Source organism: Crocodylus porosus, unplaced genomic scaffold, assembly GCF_001723895.1.
Source record: "Crocodylus porosus isolate Cpor-Errol unplaced genomic scaffold, CroPor_comp1, whole genome shotgun sequence".
Lineage (NCBI taxonomy): Eukaryota > Metazoa > Chordata > Crocodylia > Crocodylidae > Crocodylus > Crocodylus porosus.
In genome coordinates this window covers 54,350,033-54,372,785 of record NW_017728909.1, presented here as the reverse complement: position 1 = coordinate 54,372,785, position 22,753 = coordinate 54,350,033, and the positions used below count along the sequence as shown (strand labels likewise).

Genomic DNA, 22,753 nt, shown 5'->3' with positions numbered 1-22,753 from the left:
TTGGATATTAGGAGGAACTTCTTCACAGTTCGAGTGGCCAAGGTCTGGAACGGGCTCCCAAGGGAGGTGGTGCTCTCCCCTACCCTGGGGGTTTTCAAGAGAAGGTTGGATGTGTATCTAGCTGGGGTAATATACCTAGCTTGCTCCTCACACAGGTTCTGCTTATAAAACCTTACCCACTGACAAAATCACTGTTGTACAGCATGGCATAATAAAACTGTCTTTGTTTTACTTAAATGCATTAGAAAAAGTTTCATTTTTTTATCTCTTGGTTCTAAGACTTACGAAAGATTAAATTCCAAGGACACTAGGAAGAAGAAAGTACATAGAGCATCTCAACGGTGATGTCTGGCTACACAAACAATAACACTGATGTGCTCTTAATGTACCCCTGCGGAAAGATAGTCTGCTCTGAAATGGTGCTCTCTCTAAGGGTCAAATGCGTAGATATATCTTCGTGTATACTGAAACTTTGTACAGGATATATCTTCCTGTATACTGAAACTCTCCTCCAGCAACTGGAAAAACATAGTATTTAGACATTAAAATATGTCAGGAACATAGAAAAAGGACAGATATCTCTGTTTGCTTCCCCCTTTGGGGAGATTAAATTTAAATTGGAATTGAAAATGAGTAAGAACTGAGGTACAGAGTAATTGAGCAAAAAGAAAATAGACAATTTGTAGCAAGCAAATGCCTAGTACCCTTCCTACAATTATATTCAGGGTAATAGCATGTGTTGTTAAATTAATCCAAATGCCAGTTGAGTAATTATTAAGAAAGAAACAAAAAAGCTATGGTTACATGAATCTGAATCATTTGCACATTTTACATAGAAGTTTCAAATTTGGGAGCAGTTATTAAAAACTATGAATTGCAAGAACTAGCTGATAAATGTCTCTAGAAAAATTAAATTCTTATGCATCGCACTTACTACAAGGAAAAATGGACCACAGAGGTTGCTGGCATATTATTAGCTCAAGTAAAGGGAAGTGGAACTTGCAACAAATTGGCATCTGTCTGGCTTTCCTGTGTACTGTTCACTTGGTCTTGGAAATAGAGCAAATCATAATTGAGGGTCTACTCCCTGGCCACAGTTTCTACAATTTCAAACAAAGTTTGTTTGTTTTTTCTTATACTAGCAATCATAGTTGCAGGCTCTAGGTTTAGAACCAGGTAACACAATAACTAGACAAGAAAGTGGAAAATTAAGCTCGCAAGGTGAATTTATTGAGTATTATCAAAATAAGTCAGAGCCCAATAATCTAATGTAACTAATTTTTTTTTTGAGCATTTAGCAAAAAATAAGAAAAGATTTTCATTCTATTTATTTTCTCTTTAGGCTGTTAGGTCAAGTATTTATGTTACACGCATATACGCACGTCTTTAATTGTATGTAATTATTTAGTGTGTGTGTATAGCACCTTTTGTCTGTCTGTCCGTAACACTTTATTTGCACTCTGATTGATTGGTTGCCTCAGCGGCCAATAAGAGTGCTCTGGACAGACGGACACATGGCAAAGTGGGGACTGAGTGGCTGGAGCAGGGGGGGCCAGGCCTGGCACCCCCTGTCCTGCTTCTTGAAGCCAGGGGCTAGAGCATTTCCCCTCCCCCCCCAACACCAGGCAGCAGGGAGGGGGAGACAGCAAGGGAAAAGGGGAGGGAGTTTAGCGGGAAGGGGGGGTTACCGGTGGCTGCGCCCTGCCACTAGCCCCAGGGACAGGGAGTAGCCGTGGCCTTGGCCTGAGGTGGGGAGGCCAGACGCAGGCCTCTGTCTCTGCTTGCCCCCCTCCCCCCCGTCATTCTTAACAGGCAATTTGCTAACGCGTGTGTGTGTATATATGTATGTATATGTGTATATATATATAATATCTTATTGTGTGTGTCAGTTTATATAGACTGATTAACCTAATATTATAAAAGTCTTAATCTGTCTGTTTGTCTGTAAAGCTTTATTCACACTCTGGTTGGTTGTCTCGGCAGCCAATCACAGTGCTTACTGAAACAATGGGAGTGCTCTGTACAGGCAGAAGCACTGCCATGACAGCAGGGCCTGAGGGGCCAACCTCCCCACTCCCCCCCCACCCTGTTTGGAGGCAGAGGGGGATGGTGGACACAGTGCTGCCATGACAGCAGGGCCTGAGGGGCCAACCTCCCCCCCCCACCCCATTTGGAGGCAGAGGGGGATGGTGGACACAGTGCTGCCATGACAGCGGGGACTGAGGGGCCGGAGTTGGGGGGGGCGGTGAGGCTAGTGCTGCTGGCTTTGCCTTGGCCCCTTGGTCCCCACTGTCATGGCTGCGCAGTCCCCCAGCAGGGCCAAAGCGGCAGGGTAAGGCCAGTGGTGCTGGCCTTGCTCCCCCTTCCTGGCCTTGCTCCTTGGAGACAGAGGGGGGATGGAGGGGGGGGGAACCAGGCCTGGACACAACATGACGAGGAGGGGGAGGAAGGGGGTTGAATAATAAGTGAAGGCGGGGTCAGATGCGAAGACAGCTGGCCTCGTACCCCCCGCTCCAGCTCCTCAGTCCCTGCTGTTATGGTGGCACTGCCCCCCTCTCCCTCCAAAGAGCAGGGCCAGAGCAGGGGGACGATGCCACCACCACTGGCCTCCCCCCTCCCACTCCAGCCCCTCAATCCCTGCTGTCATGGCGGTGCCATCCCACAGCAGGGCCTTGGAGATGGGGAGGGAGACAGGCCCAGACCCAGTATGGAGTGGGAGGGGAGCGGAAGGGAATGGGGTCGGACCAGAAGCGGGGGTGGGGCTGGACACAGGGCTCCATGCCCACCCCTGCCATAATGATGGGGACTGAGGGGCTGGAATGAGTGGACTAAGGGAGGGGTGGGCACATGGAGCTGGATACAGGAGGGTGGCATATGGGGGGCCCATGGAGCCAGAGGCAGAGCAGCAGCAATGTAAGACATTGGGTGGAGTCTCTCAGTCACCGTCCATCCCCCCCACCATCATTCTTGAGGGGCAATTGGCTAGTAATTATATATATATTACCGATGTTTATCTGTATCTTAATTATTTGACTTTATTCATGCAATATTTACCATGTAATGTGTTTTTTCATTTCAGAGCAAAAAGCTATTTGAAGTGTAACTGTTTGATATTGATGGATTTAAAAAGACAAAGTATTAAGACTTTCAGGGTTTTTTAAGACTGGTAGGATTAATAATATGTATTCTGTTCAAGAGCTGTTGGATTCTTAAGTCCTGATTTGGATAAAGTATGTGACAACAAGGTTGCTACAATGCAGATGCTGTTGGCTTTTTCTTTTAATGGTACAGCCTTTTAACTGGCTTGCTTCTATATAGTTTTTGCTACACTGTTAGTTTGAATTGAGCACTACTTCACTTGTCTGACTTTTGTTTCCTCCATTATCTTTTTTTGATGGAAATCATAGTTAGCCTTACTGTTTGGCTGCAAAAAACATCTGTTTTTTGCAAATCTGAAACTGCAGATAGTGGGTTTCTGTGTATCAGCCTGGGAACAGGTGTTGGAGAACAAAGAGTAATAATACTACTCTCTCCATCCCCGGTGAGTGTGAATTAGGGAAGAGAAGTCTTGATATTGGATAACCTGCCTTGTATTGTGACATACACTGGCTCAGAAGCAGTGTTGTTTCAGTAAAAATGCCCACTTCTGAGAATATTGTCCACAGGACACTTGTTTTATGTATTATATGTTGAGGGGCTTTGGGAGACTTTAATGGCCTACAGTGCAAAGTGTATAACTGTTTTCTCTCATCTGTTTTTTCTTTAGTCTGCGATCTTCAATTTCCAGAGTCTGCTGACAGTAATCTTGTTGCTCATATGCACCTGTGCTTATATTAGATCCTTGGCTCCCAGGTTACTGGACAAAAATAAAACTGGGTATGTTAAGTCTGTTTACTTCTAAGAAGTTCTCATAGATTTCTTGTTCATTGTATTATCATTTGTATTTTCATAGGAGCATTAAGATTATAGCAGGCATTTTCTCTCCTTAAATGCTTCTGACATAAGGGCATATCAAAATCAAGAGGATAAGAAGTCACGTAAAGTAACACCTGGTGATTTTATGGTGGAAATTTATTTTGTAACAAAACCAACTTTGTCTTTTGAGTTATTTTTAAATTTGTAACTTTCTGCCCAAACAAATTCTTAAGTTAGTAGTAATAGTAATTAGTGATACAATTAGAGAGAAATCAGAAAGACAAATTGGTAATTGACCAAATAATTCTCCTTTCAATTATTTCCATAGAAATACATGGCATGTGTTTGTGAGTTCGTTCCATTCCTAATTTACAAAAACAAAAGTAACCTTGCTTTTAATTTATTCTGTATAAGTTCACCTTTTTAGAGGGATGAGTTTGAAGGAAAACTTTAGTGACTAACACCACTATTGTAGATTAAATCTGATTTTGAAAATCTGGGGAAAGCATAGAGGTCAAGCTGTGCCTCTCCTCCCAGTTTCCTCTTCCTCTTCCTTGCTTTCCACACCAGGGACCTTCATGGGGCTGTGGATACTGGCTTTAAAATGAAATGTCAAGGAAAAGCCTTAACTTGTAGGGTCCTTTAAAAGTGCGCCCACGGTGCCACATGGCTATGTGGACACAGGGTTCTGCAAATGATGTGCAAGGGAGCAGCTCAGCTTCTAGTGCCCATCAGCTTCTAGTCCGCTCTGTTCAGTGACCTTGGTCTCAGGAAGGGGTGGTGAACATTTCCCTACTGCTCAGTGACTCCGCCTGGGGACCAAGAGAGAAGCAGCAGTGAACTATAGAGATGTGTCTTGACCTGGGAGACACTCTCCCAGGAGCAACCTCTGTCAGGTCAGAGATGGGTTATTTTTCTCCCAGGACCATCATTTTTGGTCCAAGAGAAGCTGAGTGCCTGTATGCTCATGATATACGTGAAGAGTTGCCATTTAAATATCACACCTTAAAAGTTGCATCAAATCTGAGTTGCAGGCCACTTAGAACAATACTATCGTTTTAATATTTTTTTACATACCATTTTTTAATAATTCGTTAGCATATTTATTGCCCTTTCAGAGGACAATCTTCTAAAAATGTTGTACTCTAATATTAATACTTTTTTGTCCCTAACTGTTTTTATACACTTAATCTGTAGCGGGAATAGTGAGGTATATTGCTTTTGCTAGTAACACAAAATATCACTAGAATTAATTTTGCCCACCGTATCTTGACATTTTCGTCTTCAGGGGATGGGGCTTTGCAGTATATGCATTTCATATAAATACTTAACCTTCAGGAAACTAAATGTTGGCCTGGAAGCAATGCAATTATTCTCCTTTGCAAAGTACTCGAAAGACACAAATAAAATGGTACTTTCCACATCTGTGTTAATACAAAGATCAAGTGCTTAACTCATCCACTCTGTCAGCACCTTTTGAAAATATTATTTATAAAGAGTTGTATTGTACTTCAGTTAGATATTCTTCAAGAGTAAACACAGTAGTAGCTCCAGATTCAAGGAAATTTTCCATGCCAAAGCCAACACTAGAACTTTAATCAGTAAAATATGTGCAATAAGAAGTTAGAATATATACCTCATTGACTATCATGTTACCCTCCATTAGCAGACACTATAATAAAAAAATGCAGTCTTTCAGGAAACTTTCCCTCTTCCCATCTTTTATTATTATCAAAAGAAATCCCTCATGTCAGTGGTAACCTTAAGACTTTCTTGTGTGAAAGGACACACAAATATTTTCATAATTGAACAGCAAATGGAAAAGGCTAGTACATTCTACATATCTATGTAGGAGGCTACAAGTTGAAAGAATATTTAAATGTGAAGAGAATTCTAGTCGCAACATTTTATTAGAGGGGTTGGCAATCCCCAGCGCACATGCCAAAGCATGGCACACAATGCCACTTTTCCTCAGCGCATCACAACCAATCCAGGCATTGGGCAGCTGCTGCCAGCCATGGAGCCTGGGCTGCTTGCCCAAGGCAGCGGGGAGGCTGCAAGCCCCACTGCAAGCATCCCAGGCTCTGTGGCAGGCAGGAGCTGCCCAGAGCTTGGGGCAGTTGTAGCAGGCAGCCAGGAGATTACAAATAGTCAGACCAGTCTCTGGATCCCCAACCAGGTTCCACAGTTGCAGCAGTAACTGCACATGCACCTCAGGGGTCACAGCCTAGAAGGAGCCTGGGGCATGCGTGCAGCTGCCACCACTGCCACAGGGGGTCGGGAGCCCACAGTGCAGCTGTTTTGAAGCCTGCCCGCTCCCTACTGCAGCTGCCCAAAATCCATGCTGGCTGTGGCAGGCAGCTGGGAAGCTGCAAACAGCTGCACTGGACTCCAGCTGGGCTCCATGGCAGCAGTGGCAACTGCACACGTACCTTGGGATGGGCAGTGGGGGAGGGGCTGGTGTTGCACTGCCCGCTGGTCCCTTCCTGGTTACGTGCCTCAGGGCATATGTGTAGGCACTGCTGCCACAGAGCCTGTTCAGGGATCCAGAGCTTGGTTCAGCTGTTTGCAGCCTCCAAGCCACAGCTGGTTTGGGCTTTGGACAGCTGCAGCAGGTGATGGGCATGCTGCAAACAGCTGTAGTGGGGTCTGGAGCCCCAGCACTAGCAGCTGCATATGCACCTCGGGGCACACAGCTGGGAAGGGGCTGGGGTAACGCAATCCCGGCACCTCCTTCAGCACCAGCAACAAGGATCAGGCCCCTCACAGGTTTCTTTAGTTTTGAGGCACCTGTTTCCTGCCACACCTAGCCATTCCCCTTTGAACATGCTTCTCTCCCCTATCAAATTCCACTACATTCTTGGAAGTAAAATAATTACTTGGTTGTGTTAAGTTTTATATTGAAGGAGCCATATGAAGATAAAATGTTTTGTTCCATTTCTAAATATTGTAATATTTGTATAAAAATGGAAAATACCAATAGGAATGTTCACATTATCTGTTTTGTTCCAATGAAAGCTGATTTTTTTTTTTAAGTAAACTTTTTTCTCCAGTGTTTGCAACGTAAGTTTCACCACTTTGCACTTACATACAGACCTAAAAGTGTACTTGTTTAGAAATCAACTTTTAATTTTATTGTGTATTTCTCTCTGCTTAGGGAGAAAAAAAGCAGAAGTACAGAAACACAAAAATTAGATATTAAAAAGCATTCAGTTTTAATAAGCCTAGGCTATTCCTAATGTATACAAGGAAGTTTGTTTTGATGTGTTTAAACCTGACAGCCTTCCCACTCAACAACTAAAATGCAAGCATGCCCTTATTTTTCACCTCACTCTTTAATATTTTACACTAAATTATGAAAATACCTAAGGAGCGTAGTCTACAAACTCAAAAGGTTTAATCCTGCATGAATTCTGTGGCCTCCTCCCACAAGACATTTAATTATAAGTTTTAAAGTTAAGCACATGAATATTTCCACTGAAGTGTAGTCACAAAGCAAGCTTATTCAACTTTTTATATAGCCCCTTTTGGACTATGCTTTAGTAGCAGTTTATTCTGGTCTTGAACACTTCAAGTTTTATATGATACTCTGTTACTTACTAAGAATATACACTGTTTTCAATTTCTGCATTTTTCAAAAAAAAACAACCTGGAAAACTCTTTTATTAATAGTAATGATTTAGCACTAGGCCCTTCTTTTAGCACAAGTAAAATTTAAACACATGGCAGAGTGGTTGCAACTGTGTTTTTATGCCATGTTTTCACAAAAAATCAGAGTTCTTTTGAGTAACATTTATGTACTATAGAGAATGCTTAGAAATAATCTCTGTTGCTAGGATAACATACTGCAATCAGTATGTTACATTAGTTGCCCCAACTCATCATGGCTAGGGACAGACATTCAAAAAGCTGGAGCCTGAATTGAGTCAACCTTTACAGGTTAGCCTGACCTGTGTAGAATGAACCGAATTGCAAATGGACAGATTTTTCCAAGTGGACTCCAGAAATGCAGGTACATGCCTGCAGTGGCTCAGCCTAGAAGCCAGGGGACACCTGAGTGAGCGAAACTAAGCTGAAAGAAGGGGTGTAGACAGGCCCAGGCGGGCCTGACTGTGGTTGGGGAGGGTTTTAAACCCTGCCTGGAAGGTGAGGCAGGAAGCAGCTGCTGTCAGGGGTCCTGAGCCCCACCACCCCTGCTCTTACTTACTGGCTGGTGGCAGGAGCAGGAGCAGGGGCCAGACCTTGGTAGCCTGAGGAGAAGCAGGGGTTTAATCTCCCCATTGCAGGGGTGGGCGGCATGGACATTGACAGGCTCCCCTCATGCACTACGGCCTGTGCACCCGGGGCCACAAAGGCCAGACACCAGTAGCCCAAGGGGAAGGGGGGTGTTTTAATCCCCCCATTGCAGGCAGCAGCAGTGTAGGCACTGACACGCTCCGAGGAGCAGCCATCTGGCTGTAGGGAGGGGACAGGAAGGGAGGATGTGACCAGGCTGCGGGGAGTGGGGGAGTCCAACTCACTGCTGCCTCCTGCTGTGGTAGCATGGGAATTCGGCACCTGCCACCACGCGCCTCCAGCCCCACACACTGAAGCCCCGTTTGCAAGTGGGGTGGAGCGTGGCTCCCTGCCCCCTGCCCCTTCCTCTCCTAGTGGCAGCGGCGGAGCAAAATATCACAGCAGGCAGAAGTGAGGCACCCATCACCCACTGCCTGCTCGTGGTCGCAGTCCGTTGCCTCCTCCCGCTGCTGCCCACAGCCATGAGCCACAGCAGCATGCCCTGTTGCAGCACCCAGCACCACTGCAAGCAGGCCGTGGGTGACGGGTGTTTTACCTGTGCCCAGCTCCCAGCTTGGGATCCTAGCCAGGCTGTGCTAGGGGTTGGGAAGCCCACATCAGGGGCTGTTTTTTCCCTCCACTCCCTTCTCAGCTGGCCTGCTGGCAGAGCAGGGGACATTGGCTGGGTGATTGGCTTGGCTCTGGGTCAGGCAGAAAAGTAAAGCCCCCACTGCAGGCTTTCCTGCAGCTGGGAGCTGGGCTGCTCACTTGGCTATGTCCCCTGCTTCTTGAAGGTGTCAGGTGAGTCCCCACCACCCTGAGCTCTCTGAAGGTGTCAGGTGAGTCCTGCCCATATGCATGGCCAGAACCAGCCCTTGCTGCCCATCAGCCCTGCCTGGCACAGCCACTCCAGCTCCCAGCCCGCTCCGGCCACCACACTGTGGCAGGACTGTCCCATCACTGATACTGGAGGAGGAAGGAGGCTTCCATCTCAGGCTGTCCTGTAGCGCAGGACTCCCCGATGAACACAGCCTGTAGCCTACCAGGTCCTGTGGGGCAGCTGAGGAGGGAGTGGGGCAGGGGAAAAAACACCTGCCCTGTGCCCGGTGGAGGGGGGAAGCTGGCAGTGGGGGCTTTACTCCCCCACCCCAACTGGGAGCTGGGTTGATTCCCTGCTAAAGGAGGGGCTGAGATAGGGAATCCCCCTCGCTCCTGGCTGATAGTTCTTGCTGGCAGCTGGGGGTGCCAGCCCTGCCCCATTGAAGCAGAGAGCACAGCCCCAGGTTGGAAAGCTTGCTGGGATACTGGGGAACAGTATTTAACTTAAACCAGGAAAGGGTCTGGGACAGAAGTTCCATGAACTAGTTTCACCCTAATTAGTTAAGTCTGATACTACATTCAACCAGGTGTATCTTAAACCAGTTTCAGCCATTTTGAAACTGGTCTATGCGCACTGAACATCTGTTCTGTTACAGGTTTAAACCAGTTCCTGACCACTTCAGCTGTTTTATGTGCAACTTCTGTACCTAGCCCATATGTCGGAAGGGTGGAGGTTAATAAACATTCAACATTAATTTTTAAATAGCTATGTAAGAGATCAGGCTAGTACTTCAGGTGGGCAAGTACTATGGAAGTTTCCCCTAACAGTGTCAGAGCAGTACTTCTTATCTGGTACCATCTGGGGCAGAGACTTTGCCTTTTGTGCTGATGTTCTGTAGAGGCAAGAATAAGATGATCAAATAATATATTTTGGTCTTGGGTCTTCAGAGATGAAAAAACTTAGTGTGTAGAAAGTCTACATCATTTAAAATTAGATTTGAGTGATTTATTATTTTAAACGATCATATTAAATCTAAAACTCTTAACAACTCTGTGTATCCCTACAGACCCTTGGGAATATTCTGGAAATGTGCCAGGATTGGTAAGTGTGCTTTTCTATGTAGTCCTGATGACTAGCTCATTTTCTTAACATAATACACAGTATTCATTGTAGTGATTATACATATTTGCATGTAGACATGAAAAATAAATGCTACAACTTAAAAATGGAATATAATTTGAGATCCCATTGAGTTTTGCAGAACTGTTTTTTTGCAGTGGTCTCAGGTTCTTAAAGTGCTCAGTAGACATTTTACTGAGTGCTTATTTATATTTATGTTGTTACATTTACAAAATCCACTACACTTTTTTCTTCATTTATTCCATAATACATCCAGTACATATTTCCTTTTTGATTTATAATAAATATACACAAAATGTATTTTGTTATGAGTTATTGCCCCATTCAAAGTTCTAAGTGTAAGTATTTGGCTGTCAGCAGTAATTTCAGAGATGTGTGGTGGAAAATTTTTCAGTGCTTTATTTTTTCATGGGAAATTTTCTATTTCTAAAAATTCATTGTTTCATAAAATTCATTAATAACAGCGGATGGATGCCAATACAATATTAAGCAAGGTTGGCAGTTTCAAAGTTGTAATTAAGGTTTTTCAGGTGATTATCCCTAAGAAGTGTGTGAGAGAATACATATATGTTTTATTGATTTGTAAAAGGAGGGTAAATACACTCACATAAGAATCCAACCCAAAAATCAAGTTATAAATTCACCTAATTGTCTGTGCAGGTCAAATCAAAACCAAATGAACACACTACGAAGCTTGTTTCTATTTTGTTTCTCAAAATCACTTGCCTCTGGAGAATCAGTCGGAAGTACAATTAGTGAGGAAGATACAGCATGATGATAAATTGCCCTTGCCCATAGATTCATTGGTAAAACCATCCTTTAGCAACATAGAATGTGGTTCAAGTAGTTCTGAATCAGAATTGCCTCAATCTGGTTTTGAAATGGAACTAACAAGTAGTGCAAGCAATTCTACAGATACTGACAGTGAAACAAGGTGTTGCAATAACCTCAGTGGAAAAGAGTTAAACTTTGTGGGAGTAGATGAGTATTTCAGGGAACGTTTGTTCACCAGAGCACCCCAAGGGATGACAAGATCAAATGGTTATAAACTCCTGCAAGACCGTTTCAGGCTGGACATAAGGAAGAATTTCTTTACTGTCCGAGCCCCCAAGGTCAGCCTGCAATCAGAGGTGTTTCAAGCACCTGCATTGAACACCTTCAGGAGTAAATTGGATGCTTCTCTTGCTGGGATCCTATGACCCCAGCTGACTTCCTGCACTTCGGGCAGGAGGCTGGACTCGATGATCTTCTGAGGTCCCTTCCAACCCTAATGTCTATGAAATCTATGAGTGGACAACCAAGGCATATCATGCAAAGTCCTTTGAGTGTGCTAAAATGAGTGTCAACAGTTTTCAGTGCCTTTGCGGTGGTTGTTTTTTTAAATTTAAACAAACAGTGTAAGGGAAGTACATCCTATTGTGTATTGTCTTTACATTTTTACAAGTATTCCAATAAAAATAATTGCTTTCCACATAAAGCTTTGAATTTGTTTGAATATAACATTTACACCACATTAACTGTGCTGTATTTAATTTTTTTTCCTAATCAAGTATTTCATTTCAAATACTTGTGGCTGTTGGGACATAAAATTAATATGGGGATACTTTTTTAGCTTTGTTTACTAAAGATAAATTAAATAAACATGCTAAATCAGATCACGCTATTTAGGGCATTGGGAAAATTTCCAGAAAATTTTCCCATTCATAATTTTCCCGAAAACCCACATCTCTGAGTAATTTCTCATAATAATAAAAGGACGTGGAATTATTCATGCTCTAAAGCAGTGGCCTCCAAACCTTTTTGATCACGCACCCCTATCACTAAAACATTTTTGAGCATGCAGCCCTAATATATGTATATTTATAGAAATAGAAGTTCTAATATTTTCTGCACGCACCCCACTTTGGAGACCACTGCTCTAAAGTTCTTTTCAGGAATAGCTGAAAAACATAGGAGAAACTGAGAAGGAAGATTAAATGACTGTTTATGATGAAAAATCATTGGTACCAAGTGACAAATATAAAAAGGTTGGCCAACTTAAGGGGACATTCTTCTCTTAACTGAAGTCACAAGTATTTTAAGTCTGCAATGCCAGTTGTGGTCACTTTTGTTTCATTTTTTTTTTTTAATTAAAGTGTGTGACTACTTAGTGGCAGTTCTGAGTGTGATCAATAAAGAAGATTCAGATGAACTTTTATGGATAAATATTTAAAAGAACAATTAAACAGATTTTTAGGTTGTGGTGTATGTGTACAACTAAATATGGTTCTTGTGTCTGTAATTCCCAGTGTTTGCCATCACAAGCATAAAGAAAAACAGACTCATCCCTTCCTGCTCTCTCTAGTCCTTTTGGAAGCATTCTTACTGTGAACAAAAGTACTAGTGTTGTTTATCATGCCAAAAAAGTGCTCCTTTGTGACACTGACATGAAATTCAATAGAAGCAACTGCAAATTGTTATACCTGTAATGAAAATAGAATAGAAAATGGTTTGAATTAAAAGTTTCGCCCCTTAAAATATTTTTTTAAATACATTAGCAAGGTGGCAACAGGAAAACAGTTTAGAGTTTTCAGTTACATTAGAAAATATATGTATAACTTCATGTATATAACATAGTTTGCTCAGGATTACAAGTATGTCTGTCTACCAACCTTTGTTTCTTTTAGCTTGGTAAAAAGGCAGAGTTAAACCAGCCTAAAACATATCTTCCCTATTTTAGATTTTACAATATTTGTTTGCTGTACGCCGCTATAAATAAACATAAGTTTGATGTTCATGTTAACTTGTAAAAAATGACTCAGTTTTGCTAGATGGAGTAATATGGTGTAGTTGATGTTGTTAAAAGGCATCATTCAACTTGAGCTTCTATTGCATGTCTGCACCCACAAGTGGAACATCTGGTTTTTGATCTCACATTAGACTTTATCTTTTGTTTGCCTGTGAAAGACGCATTTTATTCACTTTTCAGCATTTATGTCGTGTGATTCACTGACTTCCTTCCCTTGAACTATGGTTCCTCTTGGCATCCCTACTGTGTGCTCCTTATGGGACAGCATGCTATCTCCTTAGCCATTTTCCTATACTGAAGATATTTGTGTTTCTGTTAAATAAAATGTCAGAAGATGTGAACAAAAGTGTGGGCTTGTTTAAAAAAGGAATGCCCGCTAGCTTGGAGCTTAATTTGCACAGTGTGTTTTAAGCAACCTTTTCACTCCACACATGCATAAGCTTTTAATAACAGGCAAGTGGTTACATATTTACAGAATTGTGCAAAAAGATGTTTAATCCTGCCACATGGTGATCTCTCTTTCAAGAAAATTAAGAGCAGACAAGTAAGACCCATATGAAAATTGTAATACTCTAAACTGTAGGAGGTAGACTTCCTCAAAAATTAATTTTAACCACATGTGGAAGTACCGACATTAATTCACTTGGTTATTTGAAGTTTAATTAAATGTATACCAGATGATGACAGTGCCTTGTAATGTCATTGTGGCAAGCACCCTTACTTATGGGAGGTGTTACTACAAGTATTTTATTTGTTTCATTTACTATGGAAAGAATTTATTATTTGAAATTGAAAGGATTTCTTGTGAAAAGGAATGTTTGTATGCACGTTCAACTTCAATAGAGTACCAATTCAGGAACTCCGGCGGCTTTTTCTTCCCATTTTGCAAACTATTTTCTGGCAATTACATCTTGAAAATGGTGCTTTATAATTAAGAGATGGACTTTTCAAGGAGTTCTTCAACAGTAAAGAGAAAGCAAGCAGCCCCAAGTCTGTTTTTTCATACCTAAATGGTTAAATGCAACAAACAACATCTTCAAAGATCCCTACGGCTTTTGTCAGTGTTAGTCTGACAATAGTCTTCAGTGTAGGGAGCTCTTTTCTTGAGATGGAAGGAAGAGAAGTTGGTGGGTTAACAAAATGTGGAGCTGGGGAAGGCAGAAACTGAATGCAATGACTATTTGTTTGGCTTGGAGAATAAGCTTAACAACCGTATAAACCTAGGGAGCATAGTTAAAGAGTTAAGAACACCATTAACGACTTTAAGATCCATCCCTCTTTAATGCCTGCTTTGGTTGATGAGAGTCATAATGGTGTATTTTAATTCTTGAACAGGTGGGCAAGAAAGTTTCCTTGAGCTCATTAAAATCACAAAGAAGTATAATAATTGACAATATGAAACTGGGTGCATAGCAGCGATTGTTAGTTGGCTTTTTGCTTGCAGTAGCACAAATAGTTAAACACATAAAGCTTTTGAAAGGGAAGTTAGGAGTGTATCTGCATTTTTAGTCCTGTTATATTGATTTGCATGAAAAAAGCCTGGACCATATTCTATCTCTGTAGCACCAGTCTAGCATTAAAAAAGACCTAGAATCTGGGCATATCAAGGCAGCTGTGAAATTGTACCGAATCTGTTCCAGCTGGACAATAGTAGCTATCCTTTCAAGGACTTCAACTCAGTATAATAATAATCACTACATTATATTAACCTAGAATCAGTTTCATGTCTAGTTGGTCATGCAATGAGAACTGTTTAGTAATTCATTTTAATTCTTTCCTCTAGGTGAACGGAAGAGCCCATATGTAGCTGTGTGCTGTATAGTGATGGCCTTCAGCATTCTGTTTGCACAGTAGCAGTTGAAGGATGTCGGATACCCCTTGCAATTGAACTGCAATGGATTAAAGGACTTTGGTCAGCAAAAGGGATGAAAAGAATGCTCTAGCTCCTCCCCTGGGTTGCATGTACTGGATGGGACATACTTGGCAAGCATTTATCTTTTCTTCTGTTAATGGACCATGGTGTGCGGTATAGGTTATCAAAAGACAGTTGTTTAATTCCACAATGTGACATGTTTGTTAATGCCAGTTTAGTACTACTGTCACTGCTGAAACAAATTCTGCAAAAGTCATCAATATGTATTGTATCCTGGATGTCCAGTGGCATATTTAAGCCATCCAATTGGGGAAAAAGTGACTAAATTCAACAATTTAATAGCTCATTTTCTACATGATTTAAAAAAGAAAAGGCGAGTTTTGTACTGGTCTTTATTGGGGAATAAAAAAAAACCATGACTGAAAAAAAAAATGTGTTCACAGAAATGCTTTCAGGTCCCTATAAATTCTTCTAATGAATTCCTGTCTGTGTCACGGCCAACATGTTTATGTACACTAACCATAAGACCTCTAGTTTAAATTTAATCTGCAGTTTAAATCCATTTTCCACACTTGCAACAGTACATGTTAATCTATGCAAGTCTTAATATTTTAAAAAATATTCATAAAGTTAGGAGTCATACTTGTAAATCATGTAGTTTCATATCTTACTGCCTGATTGGAATGTCTATGTGTAGTTTGTGAGCTCAGACTAGTGTATATATAAATCATATGTGTGCATTTTTAGAAAAATTTTGACCTAAAATTTTGGCTCTATCATTGGGGCCAACTCTCATAGCGTTACAAGGAAGTGTGTTAGCTGTTTATTTTCTAAACTGCAGATTTTAAACCATTCACTTAGCTAGTTAAGCAGCCATGAAAGTGCCAATGTTCTGAAGGTTAAGAAAAACTATTGTAACTAGATTTAACCATTGCATATCAGCACTTGCACCTTGGGTTTATCCTATTGTTCCACAAGTTATAAATTACTAATATAGTGACCTATTTTGATAAAATACCTGGAAGGTCTGTCTGTACCTGAAGGTTTTACAGTTTGAAGAATTTTTTCCATTTTAAATACTGTCTGTCACTTTGAAAAGTTAAGCTCTGTAAGTGACATAAGCAAGCTGGTAATAAAACAGCTAGAAGATGTACAAAAGTAACTACCTTCTTGTTTAGAAAATCTTCTGGTTGCTATAGTTTCCAAGATGCATTGATGGTAGGTGCCCTGCATCACAGAAAGCAAGCAATTATTTAACTGTTAGGCAGGTTCATACATAGATCCAAGTTGATTCTCTCATATACTTCTAAACACTCAAATCCCATTTTTTGCCTCCAGAATGCATATATAAATGAAACTTCAGACAATGGGACAAATTTTTGGCTGCCTTATTAGCTATAATTAGCTAATTTATGCTAATTAATTGGCCCTATATACAACCCCAGATCAGAGGAGTACAGAAATGTGCTGCTTCATGTCATTTTCACTGGTGCACACGCACAACCTGAGCTATGTTGTGCATATGTTTGCTGGCCTTCAGGGTTTAGTCCCGTTTTTAAATTTTGAGTTTTGCAACAAGAAGCAGGTACTAAACTTGTAACCATATAGTTTTGATTTTAAAATTCTTGCAACTGTAATCTTACTCCTGGCACTTTCAAATGGCCCAAAGTTTGGCTCAAACATGCATCATATACAACCAAATAATTTAAGGAATTATTTGACATAACTGTTGCTTCATGCCAAGAGATTTGGTTTGTAGTATTTATATATTTTTTTCCAAAATGCATTAAATAAAACAGTAATATCCACAAACAATTCCAGTTCAGCTATATGACAACTCATTTAAATATATTGGCAGTATTTCAAGGTAACAGTATGATGAAATAAAACAAAGCATTGTTTTTTTTCTTTACTTTTGAGAATCCAGAAGCAACATAGCAAGCTAGTCATTTTAAAGAGTTATCCTGAAAAATCATTTATTTTCCTTTTCAGTATGGTTAAATTTACTCTCTAGTGCATTCTTATAGAAATAAAACAACTTTCTGAACTTTACACATGTTGCTTAGTTTTTAAGTATTATTAGATAATTGATTTAAGATGATATACTGCAGTACAAAATATCATTTTTACCAACTATACATACATTCATCTGGATCTAGTCTATAGGTACATCCTAGAAAGTTTTACACTGTTCCCACAGTGCCCTGTAGAAAGTACCACTAACATCAGTAGCTATTTCAGGGACATTTCTGGTATCGAAACTGCAAATTTTCTGAGCAATTATGTTTGATCAGAAAACCAGAAGGAGAGAGAGAGTTCTCAGCCTGCTGCTCCATAATGTAGAGATTCAGTGACATCCACATAGAAGAATATTTTTTAAAACAATTAGGCAGAGCTGGCAGTGCCATATTGTTAAGACTGTCCCCTGCTTTCCATTGTATAAACCTCTCTTCGGTTACTTTTCTCTGTGGCAAATTTTAAATGTTTGGCCTGAAATTTTCTATGTAAGGTCTCAGACAGATTTTTTTTTTTTGTCTTTGTTTTGTTTCGTTTGGGGGTGGGATTCTGGGGTTTGTTTGTTTGTTTTTCTTAGCTACAGTGATTTAGCTGTTTCAAGGAGCAATGCAAGAGAAGTATCATATTTTACTGTGTTAAAAATCCATTGAACAACAGCATATTCTTTTTAGATATGCTCTAGTTAACCCTCCATGAAGGACAAAGATGTCAGACTTTGGTTGGGACACAGTTAATCATAGAAAGCTAGGGTTGGAAAGGACTTCAGAGGTTATCTAGTCTAACCCCTTGCTCAAAGCAGGACCAGCCCCAACTAGATCATCCCAGCCAGGTCTTAAACCCCCAAGTATGGAGATTCCACCACATATCTGGGTAACCTGTTCCAGTGTTCTACTACCCTCCTAGTGAGAAAATTCTTCCTATTATCTAACCTAAACTTCTCTTGCTGCAACTTTAAGACCATTGCTCCTTCTTTTGTCATCTGCCACCGCTGAGAACAGTCTAGCTCTTTTCTTCAGGTAGTTGAAGACTGCTATTAAATCCCCTCTCAGTCTTCTCTTCCCCAAACTAAATAAGTCCAGTTCCCTCAGCCTCTCCTCATAAGTCATGTGCTCTACTGAACAGTCTTCAATTTGTCCACATCATTTTTGTAGTGGGAGACCCAAAACTGAACACAGTACTCCAGATGTGGCCTTACCAATGCTGAATAGAGGGGAATAATTACTTCCTTTGACCAACTGGCAATACACCTACTAATGCAGAGCAGGATGTTGTTAGCCTTCTTGGCAACAAGGGCACACTTTTGGCTCATACTCAGCTTATTGTCCACTGTAACCCCCAGGGATGATATGCCTTTTGATGTTTGTATAAAAACCCACCAAGCTAAGGCAGCCAGTTTAGAAAGCAGGAAAACAAAGGCGTTGAGAAAGATATGTTATGAGCTAACAAGGCAGAGTCCTGCAGTCCAGTGCAAATAGGTGTGAGGAGGGGGACAGTTCACTGTTCCAAGAGCACTGCACCACTCTGGCTTCTCCCCAGTGCCAGCAGCCTCTTCCTTCTACCCTGGTCCCCCTCAAAGGGGAGGTAGGTATACATTGGAGACAGGAAATAAGAGAAAGAAAAGATGATCTTGTGGATATGGTTTAACTGTAGTCTGTCCCTGTTCCTGATGCTACAGTGTTTCTGTATGATGCTAGACAAGATGCTTAATTTTAAGTCTTTCACAGTTGTCACTGATTGTGCATTCCTTGTTTTTCAGAACTTGAGACCCCGGGGTCTGATTTGCCAACAAATTTAACTGAAGTCAACCAGGGCTACTTTTTGAATATTGTGTGACTTATTTGATTTATTTGCTGCCTATCTGCCCTTCCCCACCCCCCAGGAAAGGGTGGTCAGACTGAGTAATGCCTCTTATTTTATCCCATCATCCATTGTTTTTTGCAATCCAGCAGTTTTCAAAGCAAGTGCTGTTTGGTAGCATGGAAGAGACTTGTTTAGCACTGTAGTCCACATGATAATATATTGTAGCTACTCTGGATATAGTTAAATGACTGGGGAAGGTGCATTTGGGGAAATAAAGTAGGGGGAGGTGTCTGATACCTGTGTATCTCTAAAATAAGGCACTGTGTGTAGAAAAATGCTGAATGCTCTGCAAAATCTCAAGATCTCAAATTAGGCAGTCAGAACTAGTAGATTTTTATATATGTATGTGTGTATGTATTTGCCAAATATTTGTATCTCCGTTTCCTATCTGTAAAAGGGGAATAGTTATAGGAGTATTTTATAGGGCTCTTGGGAAGTTAATGAATCATTTGTGAAGTGATCAGTTATGGGTGCCATAGAAAAGTCCCTAGAGAAATAAATAATTCTGCCTTCAGTGCAGGGTTTTAACAGTGTGCAGTAAATAATATAAAAAGCCCACACACTAAACAACTGGGGGGAAACAAAATAATGAATAACCACTTATTGTGTATTCTGTGCACTGAATGAGCCACAGTTCCTATGGAAAATATGGGATCATTTAATTAGAGACAATATAATTGTGCATTCACACATGGAGATAAAATTAAGGTGGCATGGATATAGAAATTCCCTCTATTTTTAATTATAGTTGCTCCTCTGAACCTTTTGAATAGGGCAGATTATAAATCTAGAAAAATATTTATGTTTCCTTATTTTGAAGGGTTGAAGGAGAGAAATGGTATAAAGGTGAATGCATCAAATATTTCTTTCAAAAAACTAATCTTACTACAGAATTCCAAAAGGAGAAATGACAGCTCTTTTAGACCATATTCCATCTTGCAGTGGGTTTTTAGCCTGTTATTTTTGATTGTGCTCTGTGCTTGAAGGGTAGAAGACAGAGAGCTCTCACCAAACATGAACAAAAAGAAAGCACCAGAATGAAAAGTAGATTTTACTACCTTTTTTTCTTTTAACTAATAAGTTTGTTTTCTTAATGACCAAACTAGTCTATAGACCAACTGATGAAGAAAAGTAGTTTTGCATTTCAAATCACTTCTCAAACCAGAATAGTTCTTCTTGGCAAGTTATTTTTTTTAAAGGTATAATTTGTGAAGTTTATGCACTGTGGCTTCCTAATTTGCATTTAATCATCATAACGATGGTGGTAAAAGCCAAAATAGCCAGCAAGATCCACCTACACAGAAGTATGGCAAGAACAAAGGATGAAAGTGTGGGAGTCAATAATTGGAAGGAAATGCTGATAAAATAACTGGAGAGGAAGTTAATCAGAAGTTAATTGTGTCAGAGAAGAACAAGCCTGTTGATTTTTCTTATCTTTAACAGGTGCCCTGAATCTTTGCTGTTAGTACATCAGTAGAAAGGTTTTGTGAAATCAAAGCAGTGATTGAAGGTGATATGATGGGATAGCCTCAGAGGCAAGTGAAGAGCAGGCACATTTGGAATTTTCTAGGAATCATGGAGAACATAATATATTTACATTAAGAAACCATAGCAGAGAAGGGCTTAGCATGGAAGCAAAGAGAGAAGATGGTGTCACTGAAGAAGGTGAAGAATCAAGAAAAGATTACTGGCAATAAACATTGGCAGTGGTAACACGAGTGGAGTAAAAGAGTAGGTGAGTCAGAGGCCATGTCAGGTTTTTGTCAGTCTGCGTTGAATTAATGTGAAGGTGGCATTTGAAACCAGAGTAGGCAGTAAGATCACCTACAAAAGGGAACAGAGGGAGAACAGGACTAGGGAACAGATAAAATTAGGGGTCATCAAATGGAAAGGAATATTTCATGGAAAGGATGAACTGTTTAGCCACAGGGAAGGGGTGGGGGGGGGGGGGCAGTTTAGCAAGGTAGTAAGAGCAGCAGATAGATGATAAGAACTGAGCATGGTATTCAGATGTGACCAAAGTAGTACTGTTTGCCAAGATGGTAGCAGTAAAGAGACGCATCTGGGGTGGTTAAAAGATTTCTCCAAAGCTGAACAGTCACAGAATGAAAGCTGTCTTCAGTCACTTGGCAGTATGAATAACCTCAGATACAATGGTCTACTTGTGATGGGTTAAATTATAAATGGATATTTAAATTGGGGTGAAAAAAGCAAGATATTTCCATGAGGTCATGTTTCTTCCTAGCTATTTTTTTAAGTTTTTATTTCATTAGTTTCTTCATTAGTTTGTGGTGTGAGTTTGACTAAAGATATGAAGCTAAGCTGAAAGTCTACTGACAACTTAATAACCTTTCTTGCTCTAGCAACTAAGGCAAACAGTTGGAATCTAGGAACATAAAAGAGCATTTTCCAGTAAATGTGCACCAACTGGATAAGCCCTATATGCTGAAAATGTTAAATAGTCTAACTTCTAAACTGAAGTACTTCTCTTTATACATTTACCTTTTATTTTATCCTCTGAATAGGCTACTCTAAGTGCTCCCAGAGGGGCTGGGAATACAGGGGTGAATTAAGCAGTGACAGGGCCTACTGCAATAGCCTTATAGCCCTGTTGGCCTTTCGCAGTGGGGGAGGGTGTGCCAAAATAGCATTACTTGTGCCATTGCCACTGGCTCCATATCCAGCCTGCAAGGAGTCCCACAGCCTGGATCCAGTTCAGGGAATTTTATGCCCCTGACTTGGGGCAAAGTGTACAAGAGGCTTTAGGCAATGCTCCCAAATTTTAGGCTTCTCAGTGTCTGAAGGAATCTCAACTTCAAATTACATGCCCAGACTTTTTATTCAACATGTGAACAGAGCTGGATGCTTAAGAATGGGATTTGCAGAATCCAGCAAGCTGAACATGAGCTATTTAAATTTGTCAGTAGGAAATTCTGGGGGAAAGGGGTGAGAGTGGGGATGGACGGGACTGAAGTAATCAGCCCTGAAAAGTATGTAGATGCTCAATTTCAGTCTAAAGGGAGAGAAGTCCCTGTTCTCACTATCCCATAAAAGTCGATTGGTTGAAGTATTCAACTTGAATGTGGGAGAACTATTTTAAATATGTAATTTATCTCACAGCATCCCAGGGGACTGCATAAGCACATGGGCCATAGATTCTGCTTCAGTATGAGAGCTTTAAACCTGGCTATTCTGGGGGCAGCAGCGGGATGGTAAGAACCTTCTTTTCCCAGGAGAGCGATCCAACCACTAGCCTTTTGGTTTAAAAAGTCTACTCCCCAGCTGTCTTCTGTGCAAGCCAAATTGAGGCAGGTGCTCTGGAAAAGTCCACCATTAGGTAAGTAGTGTTGGAGTGCCTAGTTTGAAAATCCCGAGTTGTGAGGGCCCCAAGCAGCTCAGTGGAGTTGGGGCTAGGAGAGAGCATGGTTAGTAGGGGAAGACAGAGGAGCACTTTTTTCACATATCCACCAACCACAGCTTGAGTGTCTAAAAGAGGAGGTAGCTGCTGAGAGGGGTTTTGAAGACTTATTGACGCACATGAGGTATAATTAGACTTCTGGTTTTTTTGCAGACTTGGGACCAGGTTGGGAAGAAAGGACTTGAGCACTTATGCTGGACCTTAGTAATTCGGCACCTAAGTTCAAAAATAGCCATCTAGGAGAAGTGAATGGTGCCTAGCTATCTTTATTTAATGTCCTAGTGGTTAGAGTATTTGTCCAGGAAATGGCAAACTCAGGTTCCGTATTCTAAACCTGAGAAAGTTCAACCTCTCCCCAAACTGTCACCTCCTAGAAAAAGCCATAACATCTAGGCATGGGATGGGGCACTTTCTGCCCCTCTAGTTGAAGCTGGGCCATGCTGCAGGAAAAAAAAAAAAGATGAAAGAAAGCATAGTTCTGTAGCCAAGTATTAGGGAAGGTAGCTGGAGGGGACATCTTTGCTTTCCAACTTTCAGTTTCCAGAACTGCTCGTGCCGTCCTGGAACAGAGCATGTCTACGCTGTCCCCAATTATGTCCCGCCTTCCCTCCCACACATGTATTACAAGCCAGCAATGTGTTGGCGAAC

General features: G+C 41.1%; 1 protein-coding gene across 1 annotated transcript in view; it reads left to right on the top strand.

Moving 5' to 3' along the window:
- Positions 1 to 16,863, top strand: part of TMEM167A (transmembrane protein 167A) — a 35,650-nt gene extending 18,787 nt beyond the window's left edge. The window contains exons 2-4 of the mRNA XM_019532321.1: positions 3,767 to 3,876; positions 10,077 to 10,111; positions 14,722 to 16,863. Of these exons, the coding sequence (XP_019387866.1) occupies positions 3,767 to 3,876; positions 10,077 to 10,111; positions 14,722 to 14,792 (216 nt within the window). The 3' untranslated portion in view covers positions 14,793 to 16,863. The remainder of the gene's footprint in view (positions 1 to 3,766; positions 3,877 to 10,076; positions 10,112 to 14,721) is intronic.
- Positions 16,864 to 22,753: the final 5,890 nt, after the last annotated feature.